The 12,808-nt window shown below is 34.2% G+C and overlaps 1 protein-coding gene across 8 annotated transcripts in view; it reads right to left on the bottom strand.

Moving 5' to 3' along the window:
• The window catches only part of MPHOSPH9 (M-phase phosphoprotein 9), a 56,686-nt gene that overhangs the window by 41,431 nt on the left and 2,447 nt on the right, over positions 1-12,808 (bottom strand). For 7 of the 8 annotated variants that reach the window (XM_078154265.1, XM_020970133.2, XM_078154263.1 and 4 more), the window contains 4 exons: positions 10,002-10,158; positions 4,760-4,849; positions 3,969-4,507; positions 2,299-2,422 (listed from right to left, as the gene is read on the bottom strand). In XM_078154265.1, the coding sequence (XP_078010391.1) occupies positions 2,299-2,422; positions 3,969-4,507; positions 4,760-4,849; positions 10,002-10,158 (910 nt within the window). The remainder of the gene's footprint in view (positions 1-2,298; positions 2,423-3,968; positions 4,508-4,759; positions 4,850-10,001; positions 10,159-12,808) is intronic. The other variant, XM_020970136.2, reaches the window with a different exon arrangement.

Raw genomic sequence — 12,808 nt, 5'->3', positions numbered from 1 at the left:
AGACAAGCTCTCTAAGATCCTTCAGCTAAACGCTTTTAAAATGGGCTCCAGAAGAAGAGGATAGGCCAGAAACGACAGGACACCTTTTGCATCATCTAAACTAAAACCTGCCCTTTTGAATGCATCAAAATCCTAAAGAAAACCCTCAAATTCACAGGACCTCAGAGCCTAAAGTGGTATCAGGTCATCTAATACAGTGCCCCTCAACCTCAAATAGAAACTGGACTCCTGCAGGCCGTGCACTGACTTAGAAAACCACCAACTAACAATATGTCTGTATTTTTATATAGTTTGTTAAATACTTCCCAATGATATTTTAGTCTGGTTCCTAGCTGGGGACAGGGAATCTGGCACCTCTCATCTAGGCCAACTCCTATCTCACCAAGAAGCCGTCTACAATATTGCTCCCAAATCCCTTAGGGTCACCTCCAAGTAGAGGGAATCCATTCACCGGAGAGGCACGTTCAAACTATTTCTGTCCACTTTTAATCACAAGCAAGTATAAGTATTTCCATATATTAAGTCCAAACCTAACGCTATGTTGTCTACACTCTGCTCCTAGTTCTACTTTCTGGGGCCAAGCAATACACAACTAATCCCTTGTCCAACCCAAGTCCTTCAAACATTCAATCTTTCCCTCAGTGAAAACTCGCACTAACTACCTTGGGGCTCCCCAGAAAGGCCAAATCCGGCTTGATGACTCATTGATCTGACCTGGTATGACTTTCCTTAAGAAACTGACTCCCCATCATTTTGCAGCTGGTCTTATCTACATGCCACAAAACCAAAAGAACATTAGACTGGCATGCATACTACAGGCTATGACATATACTCAACAAGAAACAAACCACAAGAAAATCAAGTCACTGAACTGAACTGCGTAACAACAAAACAGGTTTCTATAAAAGTTTACCATAAGGAGCAGTGGCGCAGTGGATAGAGCTCCAGTCTTGGAGTCAGGAGGACCTGAGTACAAATCAGGCCTCAGACACTTGACACTCACTAGCTTGGTGACCCTGGGCAAGTCACTTAACCCCAAACAGCTCACACACACACACAAAAAAAAGTTTGCCAGAAGTGGAAAATTCTCCAACAAAAGCTGGAGATAGGTAGAAGAAAGACAACCACTAGGTGACTGAGAGAGCATTTTTTTGGCTATTCTCTCAATCTGGCTGTCATTCAATCAATCTAAATTCCCTCCAGATTATGCAAAATGCCTTCATCGCCTATCATGCAAGGTTATATTGGAACCACCAATGTATCAAAAGATTTTTCTGAATATGCATCACTTTGTCTTACCTCAAAAAGGAGGGTTAATGTTGCTTTCCATACTTATAATTTTCCTCCCTTAAAAAAAAAATCTGGAATGGGTTGAAAGAATGTTAAGAAACCAGGAAGACCTGGCAAATCTTTACACACTGAAAAGAAGAAAAATCACAAGAGTGAAAAAGAATAAATAGGGCCTTATTTATGAAAGCTGAGTGAAAGGCTTTTTTGATTCCTGCTTCCTGGCAGATTGCTACAAAGACTATACAAAAAATGCTCTTATGGATGGCAAAGGAGATACATGTAATGTGAATACAATTACAGAATTTCCAAAAGTTTATAAAGACTTTGCAATTTATACGTGCTACGTGAAAAACTGATACTTTTATAACAAGTGAGGCCAAAAGGAACTTTTATTTATTTTAACCACATAAATGAGACAACACAGAGAGCCAAATGACAAGATAAGTGTGACAACAGAAAAGGTACTTTAAAAAATTTCTAAGCCTTGGGACTTCTTAGCTACTCTTTAACGGAGCAAGTGCTACAGCAAGAAATAGGGACAGATAAATTATATTCATATTTTAAACAATTATTTCAGTATTTCCAAAATTTTGATAGACTTGTTTACATAGTAATTTTAAATTAAAATGTCATATTTTTAATGCACCAGTTAAATAAATATATCTGCCAATAAAAATTTTTTACTTAAGTTTAAGTTTTTCAGAGTTAAATGGATTACTATATTTGTTAGATGTCAACACTTGTAACACATGGAATGACAGTGCCTTTAAAAAAGATTTTTTAAAATAAAATCCTCACCTCTTAGTTTTTACTGGCAGCCACCTACAGAACAAATGTTTATAGCAACTCATTATTTCCAATCTTTACAAACAGAGCCTAGAATAATCGATTGTCAGTGGAGCAAATTAACAATAAAATAGGACAAAAACAAACAGAAATAATGACTATAATAAATATCTCAATCTAATTATTAGTGTAGAAACGTGCCAGCTTGAAGTTATTACTTACATTCTCAATTGCTGATTTTTTCCTTTGTTCATTTCCTTGAACAGATGGGATATATCCTTCTTCAATGTGTACTCTTTTCGGGTGATTTTGTTTCAATTTTTGTGCCCATGACGTTAAAAATTTGCTATTAAAAAGTAGAAAACAAAAGTTAGTTCTTTTATATGCCATCTCCCACAGAGAAAAAGAGCCTTGACCTTCTGGAAGTAGAGACAGAGAGAAAGAGAAAGGGGGGAGGGGGGAGGGGGCAGAGGGAGAAGAAGAGGGAGGGAGAGGGACAGAGAGAGTGTGTGTGTGTGCATGTGCGTGTGTGTGTGTGTGTGTGTGTGTGTGTGTGTGTGTGTGTATGTGTGTGTCCCTCTCTAGCTCTATGAGCCCAGTTTTTCCCTAACAGTGGTGATGACATATCATTAACTTGTATTTTCTACCTGTAGCTTTTTGCTTACTCTCCTTTAGCATAAAAACACACTGGCTGGTGATGACTATGCATTTTGTGGTCATGGAATACACATAACTAATTGGCCCATGCAGACCAATGCTTGACCTAAAATAAAAATACATTTTGTCACTGCCCAATAATGTCTCTAAGATTATTATACTAACCAATGGAAAGGGTCTGTATATTACATTTCACTTTAAGCAAATCACATAATTTGCTTAAAGTGAAACGTAAATATATGTGTATATGAGAAATGTATACGTGTGTATGTATTATATATATACATATATAAAACTGAGCTTTATAAAGCAGATAAATTGGGCAGTAATGCCATATTTTTCAAAAGAATATTTGCTTTGCAAAATAGATTCACCATAAAACTCCTTTATTAAATAGTTAACTCCCTGGAGAAACAGAAATGCAATCCATTTTACAAAAATTATAGTTACATACTTTTCATTAAGACATCAAATATATAAAGGAGGGTACACTTACAGACATTTCTCTATTTCAAACATATGCATAACAAAATGTCACTATTGAAAAAATGTAGAAATGTGTTTTTTAATGGCATCAAATTATTGGAAAATACAACAGGGACTTTCTAATTATTCCTATTTTGAGAATACAACTTGTAACAATCTAGCATAAACTTGAAGGAATTCAGATTTTAAAAGGTGCACTTTAAAAAATTATTTAATCAGTCAACAAGCATTTATTAAACATTTACCACGTGCCAGTCACTATATTAGCCCTATCTAGATGGTAGAGATGCTTCAGGGTAATTTGGCTGACCATCTCTACTAAAGAATCCTACTCTGATGTCTAATAGTGACACAGAAGTGATCCTGGGTTCTCACAGGCTATGCCAACAAGGCACAAAGATCTGACAAATCCTATCCACCAAGCTGCAAAGGCTTCAGGTAGAGGGCAGTGTATATCTATCTAGAACACAGGGCACATGAGAGATTACCATCTGCATCTTGGGAGGGAACAACCACAGTCATGAAATCACAAATCTTTGAAGCATTTAAGTAATCTAACTGATTAACTTCAATACTACCTGTAATCTGCCAACTAGCACATCTGTTTTGAAAGGCTCTACCTAACAAATATTTCAGGTATCTGGTGAGCACTCTTGACAACATTCCAAATTAAAGTATTTATATATTAAGCTCAACTTAATAAATTAACAAATAAGACTGTCCTCAAAACATGAAAACTGATCACTCACCTGTTTGATTTTCCACAGTGTGCTTCAGAAATCTTATTTTCACTGGTAAAATTATGTTCGTATTCACCAGGAAAAACAGAGACATCCTCTTTGAGTGCTGAGGCATACTCTTCTGTAGGCTGGATACACAGGCTCTTGTTCTTGACATCACTTACAAAGGAATCTTTCTGGGGCATAGGGGTTACATGTTTGCCTTTGGAAATGTCTTTGTGCTCCTTGAATTCTTTCGAGTCTTTAGATTTGTAAGGATTTCGTTCTGAGATAAAAAAATTACTATATCCACCATTGTTCATTGAAATACTATCCATAATGCTGTCTTGATGTGAAGAAAATGTTTTTGGCCGAATTTCGGTTTCTTTAAGCTTTGGATAATTGACAACGTACTCATTTCTTTCACAGCTTTCAGAACACAACCCCATTTGATTTTCTGATGTAGAAAAACTGTTTGTCAGTTTGTCAGGGGAAAGTCTGTTACAGGAAGACCAAGAAGCATTATTCTTCCGTAACTTAATTAAATTTCTTATCTCTTCCTCAATATGCTAAAAATAAAATGCAGGAAAATGTGTAAGAAAAATAAGAATGCACATGAAATAATGCCATCTGAACTTACTACAATATTCATCTATTTTTACAAATTGTGATGAAATATGCTCTCGCTGAAATATTTATTCTACAACACTCATTTACTTGTACAAGACATATTTTATAAGTCATTGCAGTTCAGGGGGACAACAAAGCGAAAATATGCAAAGGAAAAGAAAGGAGAGCAGAACATGCAAACAAGTGCTCACTTTGATCTGGTTACTGAACTGTTCTTGCTGCGCAAAGATCTGCTGCTGTCGCTGCGCTTCCACCAAACTAAATAGCTGTAACCACTTAGCCTAGTAGATTTAAAAAAATTTAAAAAGAATGACTCAAAAGAGAAAACTTTGTGTCAGTCACCTGACAGCACAATACGAGGCAATGTTTCTTAACAAAATAGGTCATAACTGAATAAGCTACAATAAAGAACTTTTAAAAATAAGCTACAATAAAGAACTTTTAAAAATAAAAAACTTTAAAAAACTGAATACAGGAAATCTTCAAAACTATTATAAATACTTTTAACTAGAGTCTGGAGAAAACAACTAAGAATAACATCTTCAAAGTGAACTTCATTATCATTTGAAATGTTCCATTTCTGGTGGCTCTTCAATGATTGCAGGCTCTTAATACTTTAACTTGAAGTTTTCCTCCAGCTTTATTCTCCTTACCCCACCCAGATCAAAGAGGTAATAATTTTGTAACACTTAAATGTTCCTAATGAAAGAAACCTTATACCATAAACCCAAAGAATTCTTCTGTACTGTGAATAATTACTCCAAAAATGTATTCAAGTTGATATAATCATACACAGAATTTGTTTGTTTTAAGTAAAACAAGTTATAACAGAGATAAATAAGCTATTCCATAGATCAGGGGATCCTAACTGTAACCTTTGTCAGGCTGGTGAAACCTATGGACCTCTTCTCAGGATATCTTAAATATTCTTAAATACATAAAATAAAATACATAGGATTACAAGAGAAACTATTATTATAGTCATAATAAAGATGTACTTTATTTCCCATCCAGGTTCATGGACCCTCTAAAATCTAATCCCTAGGGGCAGTTAGGAGGCGCAGTGGATACAGCACTGGCCCTGAAGTCAGGAGGACCTGAGTTCAAATCCAACTTCAGACCAAACACTTGACACTTTCTAGCTGTGTGACCCTGGGCAAGTCACTTAACCCCAATTGCCTTAAAAAAAAAAAAAACCTAATCCCTGCTATACATGGTCTTGGGGCACAATAACAGGTAGTTTCCTTGCAGCTTCCTCTAGACTTTTCTATCGAACTCAACAAACCCTCATTAAACACCTACTATGTTCAATGTACTAAAGCTACTAAGAAAAAGTTTTTTACATGGTTTCTGCCTCAAGGGGCTTTACATTTTCCTGGAATTCCATCACCCCTTGTTATAAATGGGACAAGCATTTAAATGAGTATATCCACAGCGGAACAAAGTGGTGAAAATCAAAAATGAAAAACTAAGTTGTCTGGATAGTCTGTGTTCAATAGTAACTCATTTTTCCGACATTAAGATTGCTGTGGTTTCAACAAGTCTAAATATATTATCATATATTTTAGTTCTATGCAATAAAATCCTGAGGAATGATATAAATCAAATTTTTTAAAAATATCAAATAGAACTGATCAAGGCAGAGTATACCTTGAGGTAAGAATAATTTAATTTACTAAATCAATTAATTAACAATGACATAAGAAAATCAAGGGCAAATTTTTATCAAAAGTGCCACCCTTTTGGTGTTTTGTATTAGTGAACCAATCTTTCAGGCTAACTTTGGTCATATTTGTGTTACAAAGCTTCTTTCTCAATTCTCCTCCTGTTCTCCAATTTGAGAGAAATATTTTTTTCTAATTCACAATAAGTTAAATTGACAATAAAACATGAGAAGTAAGGGAAAATATGTCACAGGAAAATAAAATGCTATTATTTAAATAAGTAATATTTAGTATTTCTCCTGAACCAAGTAACTCTAGAACAAGCTATGCTAAGATAAATTAAACCTTATTTTTTCAAACTAGAGTAAAATCTAAGTAAATAATATAAACCGAAATAGGGAAGAGACATATAGACTAGATGATTGACTTAAAAAAGGGGCTAATAATAATGCAATAAGATGTTCAGAGTTTCTACAGATGGAAAACCAAAATGCATTAATGTTTATTGAAATACAGTGAATTAAACTAAATCAAAAGAGCAATATTTTACTCAGGCCTGAGAGAATGAGTAAGAAAAGCAGCAAGCATAAAGAGAGCATGCTGATCTTAAAATAAGGAAGACCTAGCTTCAGATTCCTCCTCTAGCACCTTCCATCCACTCTGTATAAATCTTCTATGTATATGTTATCTGCTTCATCGAAATGGGAGTTTCCTGAAAGAAACGTAGTTTTGCCTTTCTTTGTATCCCCAGCACTTGGCATAAAGCCTGGCAAATAGCAGGCACTTAATAAATGCTTGGTGACTGACTACATGTCCATGAGTAAGTCATTTCATCTTTGTAGCCTTGTTTCCTCACTTTAAAATGGAGATAACTGTAGTACATTAGCTTAATTAAGATAATGTATCTTCATAAAGCACTCTGTAAATCTGCAAGCACTATATAAATACCAGGGATTATTATTATTATCGTACAACCAAACCAAAATGATTTGTGTACACCTGCTATGGCATTATATTGTTACTATACTTTTATTACTTTGGGATACAGACTATTGAAAAGATAATTGTTCTTCCATATCAGACTTTATTTGATGTGAAATATCTCAGAGATACATGAAGTACAGATGTACTCTCTATTACATATTTTATACAAAACTTGCTATTAAAGCATGTAAAGAGGTGGGTATAATTAAATTATAAAATTAAAATATAATGTTGGCTATTTTTAAAAAATATTCTTTAAAGGCCTATCATTTATGTATGGTAAATCTCAACACTATTTCCATTTTACATACATTTGCACCATATGCACAACTATTGGAACTCTCAAATTATACTTAATTCTCAGCTATTTAACTTTGAACTAGATTTCTGCCTTACTTCTGATCTTTGGTTTCATATCATATTGCCCAAATGAAAACAGGCTTTTTTTAAATACTTTGTATCAATTATTTGCACAAAAGGAATGGAAACATTAATCGCACTCGCAAAATCTCTCTCAAGTAGATGAAAAGAGTATGAAAGGATCATAATTTTAGGGTTGATGAGGACCTTAGAAATCCCTCATTTCACAACCAAGGAAGTTGAAGCACAGAAAGGATGAGTAACTTCCCCAGCATCCTGAAGATAATAAGTGGTAAGGCTCAGATTTGAACCAGAGGTGGATTTGAACAAAGGGTTTACTTCTAAAATATTTTACGTAATTCTTCATTGAATTGGTGAATTAATTAATAAGCACAGAGCCAAGCAGTTCTCCCAAATTCAAACAAAAACGATTTAATGCTTGTTACATATGCCAACAATATGTGTTTTTGTTTTGTTCTTAACATGTATTTTTGTTTTGTTTTTAACTAAACTGAGAAATAGGAAGAAAAATTTGGACACCAATACGGTGAGTGAATCTGAATGCTTCCTTGGGACTTAAAACTGAGTTATCCATAAGAGGAAAAACCTAAAAGCAGCAGTTTCTAGTTAAACACACAGGAGTCTATCAAAATTAATAAATCCTCATCTACTTTAAATCATACCAACAGATACCTTATTATTCCAAGCAAATAAAAAGGTGCTTCGTTTCACATCTTTAATGATAAAATAAAAGCCTGTACCTTAGCACATGCCTGCCCAGCTTGTGGCACACTGGGATTTCCTCTACATACAAAGGATGTTTTCCTCTACATTTCCAGGAACTCCCCCGCCTCAAAATCATTGGGCTGGACACGAGTTCTGTGGGCTTGCCTTAGCAAATACTAATGGAAAATAATAACAATAATAACAATAGCTAGCATTTAATTTACGTAGCGTTTACTATGTGCCAGGCTCTGTGCTAGGCACTTTACAATTATTATCTCATCTGATCCTCACATCAACCCTGGGAGGTAGGTGCTATTATTCCCATTTTACAGAAGAGGAAACTGAGGCAGAGGTAAGACTTGCCCAAGGTCACATAGCTAGAAAGTGTATGAAGCTGAATTTGAACTCAAAGAAAAACATAAACAAAAAATTCCTATTATCCATTTAAAAAATTTTTGAAAACTATTGATTTTTAAACTTTGTAACATGTTTCATTAACAAAACTTCAATAATTACTTATACAACTCCTAGTGATGGCTTTCATGGATCTTTCACTATAACCCACATTTTGTCTACTCTCACTATAATAAGAATTTGCTGCTTGAGGTCTCCCTTATGAAATATTAATTTGCTTTTCTTCAGTACAGTACTAAATATAACAAAGACAATTTTACAATCCTCATTAGTGTTTTAAAGTAAACCCATTGTTTTGGCCAAAATGAAGAATATAATTCTAACAACTGCTATAGCGAAAATTTTATTATAATTTAAATGTCATCAATTCCAACCAATAATGAAGAGTATTTTGAGAAAAAATTTCAATATACAAATAAACTAAGACCACTATTGTTGTTTATGAAGGGTTTATATGTAACCTGCATTCTAAAGAAAAAAATATTCAGTGACATAAGAAACAGAGAAAGACTACAGGTAAATGTGATACGATACTAAATAGAAACTTAGATTTATAGTTATTTTTGAAAATTTTACTTCAAAGAAGGCTTTGGGTAATTTTTTTTCAACTAATTAAAACATGAGGTATGTACGTCCAGGATTTTTTTAAAAATTAGATTACCAAATTTAAAATTTTAAGGGCTTTTTTGCTGCTCTGCAGAAAGATATCGTACAAGTACATATTCAGTACAAGTACAAATTAGCATTGCAAACACATCTACTTGTTGTGATATAGCAAGGACAAGCACTTTGGTCATCTTTCATTCTTTAAACATCCAACAAATTACAGAGAGAGGAAGGAAAGAAGGAAGGAAGGAAGGAAGGAAGGAAGGAAGGAAGGAAGGAAGGAAGGAAGGAAGGGAGAGAGGAAGGAAGGAAGGAAGGAAGGAAGGAAGGAAGGAAGGAAGGAAGGAAGAGGAAGGAAGGAAGGAAGGAAGGGAGGAAGGAAGGAAGGAAGGAAGGAAGGAAGGAAGGAAGGAAGGAAGGAAGGAAGGAAGGAAGGAAGGAAGGAAGGGAGAGAGGAAGGAAGGAAGGAAGGAAGGAAGGAAGGAAGGAAGGAAGGAAGGAAGGAAGGAAGGAAGGAAGGAAGGGAGGAAGGAAGGGAGGAAGGAAGGAAGGAAGGAAGGAAGGAAGGGAGGAAGGAAGGGAGGAAGGAAGGAAGGGGAAGAATGAAAGAATTAACAAAGCTATGAAGTCAAATTTTTCTCTTCTCTATGAAGAATTCTATGGAACCCTCCATAGTTACCTCACATTTCCTCCAAATTTCAGAATCCGCCTTGCCAGAGTTTTGCAGATCTTGCATAAAAGAGGTTAAGACTTCCACTGCACTCTGAATTAGAGAAATGCTGGTCTTCCCTGAGAAAGAGGACAACCCATTTGCACTAAGGGGATGGTTTCTGCTTCTGTGGAAACATAAATAATGCAAAAGTTTTCTTCATTCTACTGAACTGTTGAATAATTCACTAGTTCAGATTAAGCTATGCAGCACAAAACCACAGTATTTAATTCTACTTAATGGGATCTCATTTGCTGAAAATCTGATTAGAAGATTATACATAAGAATAAAAGAGAAAGAAATACTGATAGCTTTCATTTTTAAAAACAAAATCAAATATTTCCTCAAAGGTGGCAGTTTTCCTGAAAACAAAAACAGAACAAAACAAAAAAAATTAATGCAACTGCATGTTAAAACTTCCAGTTTCTCAAAAGCATTATGAGAATCTTTTTACCAATGATTATTAAACTTATACCATAAAACACCCTTTGGAATTACAGTAAAACCTCATCAACTGGAATTCACTAATTTAATTTAATAACTATATTGGAATGAAATTTATCTTTACATTATCTATGAATAAGTGTGCTAAGCAAATTAATGGTGTAAACAAAAATATTTAGCCCACTTAATTTAAAAAACTCTTTTCAAAGTCCAAAACAGAAGATAACTTTGCTTCAGATTTTTAATTGCATCAGTCAAGCTGCAGAACCACTACAAAGCCCTCTCTCATTGAAGGTGACAGTAATCTAAAATAAATCTGCCTTACTATCCACACTGCAAAACAATAGAGGAAAAATGCAGACTGCTTAAATCAAGACAGTCAAAAGCTATCCATGGGGAACCAGTTAAGTTAGTTCATTAATGTGTATGTATACCATGGACAGACACTACAGTTGGAAAAGGAGCTAGACCCCAAATTCCACTATGCGATTAGGCTAGATCGACTTTGAGAAATCACACAGGACATTCAACGAGGCCAATCTCTTCAAGTTCTTCAAAATGCCATCTCTTCAAGAGCAATATTCTCCACATGACACTATCTAGCTGCATATTCACAGAATACCATGACCTCAAAATAACCAAATTTATAAATCCAAAATGAAAATGGAAAGCTACAAGGTAAGAATAAACTGGCAACAACAAAAAGAGACATTTTTCAAATACATGTATGACCAGAAAAGGACATGGTCAGTTATGAGCAAGAATGGGGGAACAAGATATGAACAAATGTCCTTCACAAAATATATTTTTAATCTTTTTTCCCTATATATGTGTATGTATATATATATATATATATATATATATATATATATATATATATATATATATATATATATATATATATATATATATATATATATATATACACACACATTATGTAGTGTGTGGGTATATATACAGACACATATACACAGTGGGCATATATATATATACATATATGTATATACACACATAAACATATATACAAACACATATAGTAAAAAAATTAAAGGTCTCAAACTCATAGGTTAGAACCTCTGTAGACAATTTAAGGAAATACATGGCCAAAAATTATGAGATGACATGGGGAAGCTGCCATCTATACCTCTACAATGAGAGAGTATCCACATCAATGAAATCAGCAGCTCACCGTACTGAGCATCAGATTTATTTGAAATTGTTGTATAAGAGTATGTGACATACAACAGCATGGTTTTAAATATGAATTTTTTTAAAAGCTAAATTAGATCAACATATTTATGATGTTTTAAGATGTACAAGCTATGTTATATGCTAGGTATATTTTTCAACATGAAACCTCAGCTATCCTAAGCACTTGGGAAATGAGCCATCATGGATAATTAAGTTTTCCAGAAAGTTGAGGGCTCTTCCCTTTTAAGCATCAAAATATTTATTTTAGCTATATTAAGCAGAAATCTCTCCAAAATGTTTTACAACTCCCACTTTTCCAAACTAACAGAATTTAAACTTTTCTTGATGTCTCAAACTCAAAAACCATTATGAACAACTGTGTCATACAGTTGTTATATACTGCAGTCATGATTACTAAAACATTTTACATAAATTACTTCATTTGCCCTATGACATAGTAAATAGATTAATATCCTCTGGGCCCAGAGGTATGAGGACTGCTTAACGCTACATTGAAGACCTACTATCCTTTTGGGGGTGGATGGGTGTGGGGGGGGAGGGTGTGTGAGTGGGTGTTTTTCCACTTTTATGCCCCTTCCCTTGATGTCAGGATATCAACTATCACTCCTCATACTCTCAATGCAGCTGCCAAAGGACTCATTCACTCTCTCTCTCTCAACTTCTAATTTGCTATAGATTTGATTAAGTTGATCACAACTCTATATAAAATAAATAGACTCTAAAGAGAATCTACTGACTCTCTTATGAGTCAAGTAGGTGGACTTTGTGATACCTACATTAGATGTTCAAAAATCTTTTTCATTTCTTTGAATTTTAGTCACATTCTAGATAAGTGATACTGCTGAATAATGTAATTCTAAATAGGAAAAGCATTATTATAATATAAACCATCAATTTTGAAACTTTGAGGAGACCTGAGACATAAGACTTCAAAGAAATGTGATTTTCAAAAAAAAAGCAAAGAAAAGAAAACAAAAATCTCATGTATAAAACCACAGGTAGAAAAGCAAGTTACTATTTATCTGTTCCCCAGATAAAATTTCTCCCAGATTAAAATACATCCTGAAAAAGTGGGCAACATGAAAGGGAGTAGAATAAACCAGATTGACATAGTGCATAAA

This window comes from Phascolarctos cinereus, unplaced genomic scaffold (genome assembly GCF_003287225.1).
Source record: "Phascolarctos cinereus isolate Bilbo 61053 unplaced genomic scaffold, phaCin_HiC Scaffold_4;HRSCAF=312, whole genome shotgun sequence".
NCBI classification, from domain to species: Eukaryota; Metazoa; Chordata; class Mammalia; order Diprotodontia; family Phascolarctidae; genus Phascolarctos; species Phascolarctos cinereus.
This window is presented reverse-complemented; position numbering and strand designations above follow the sequence as displayed.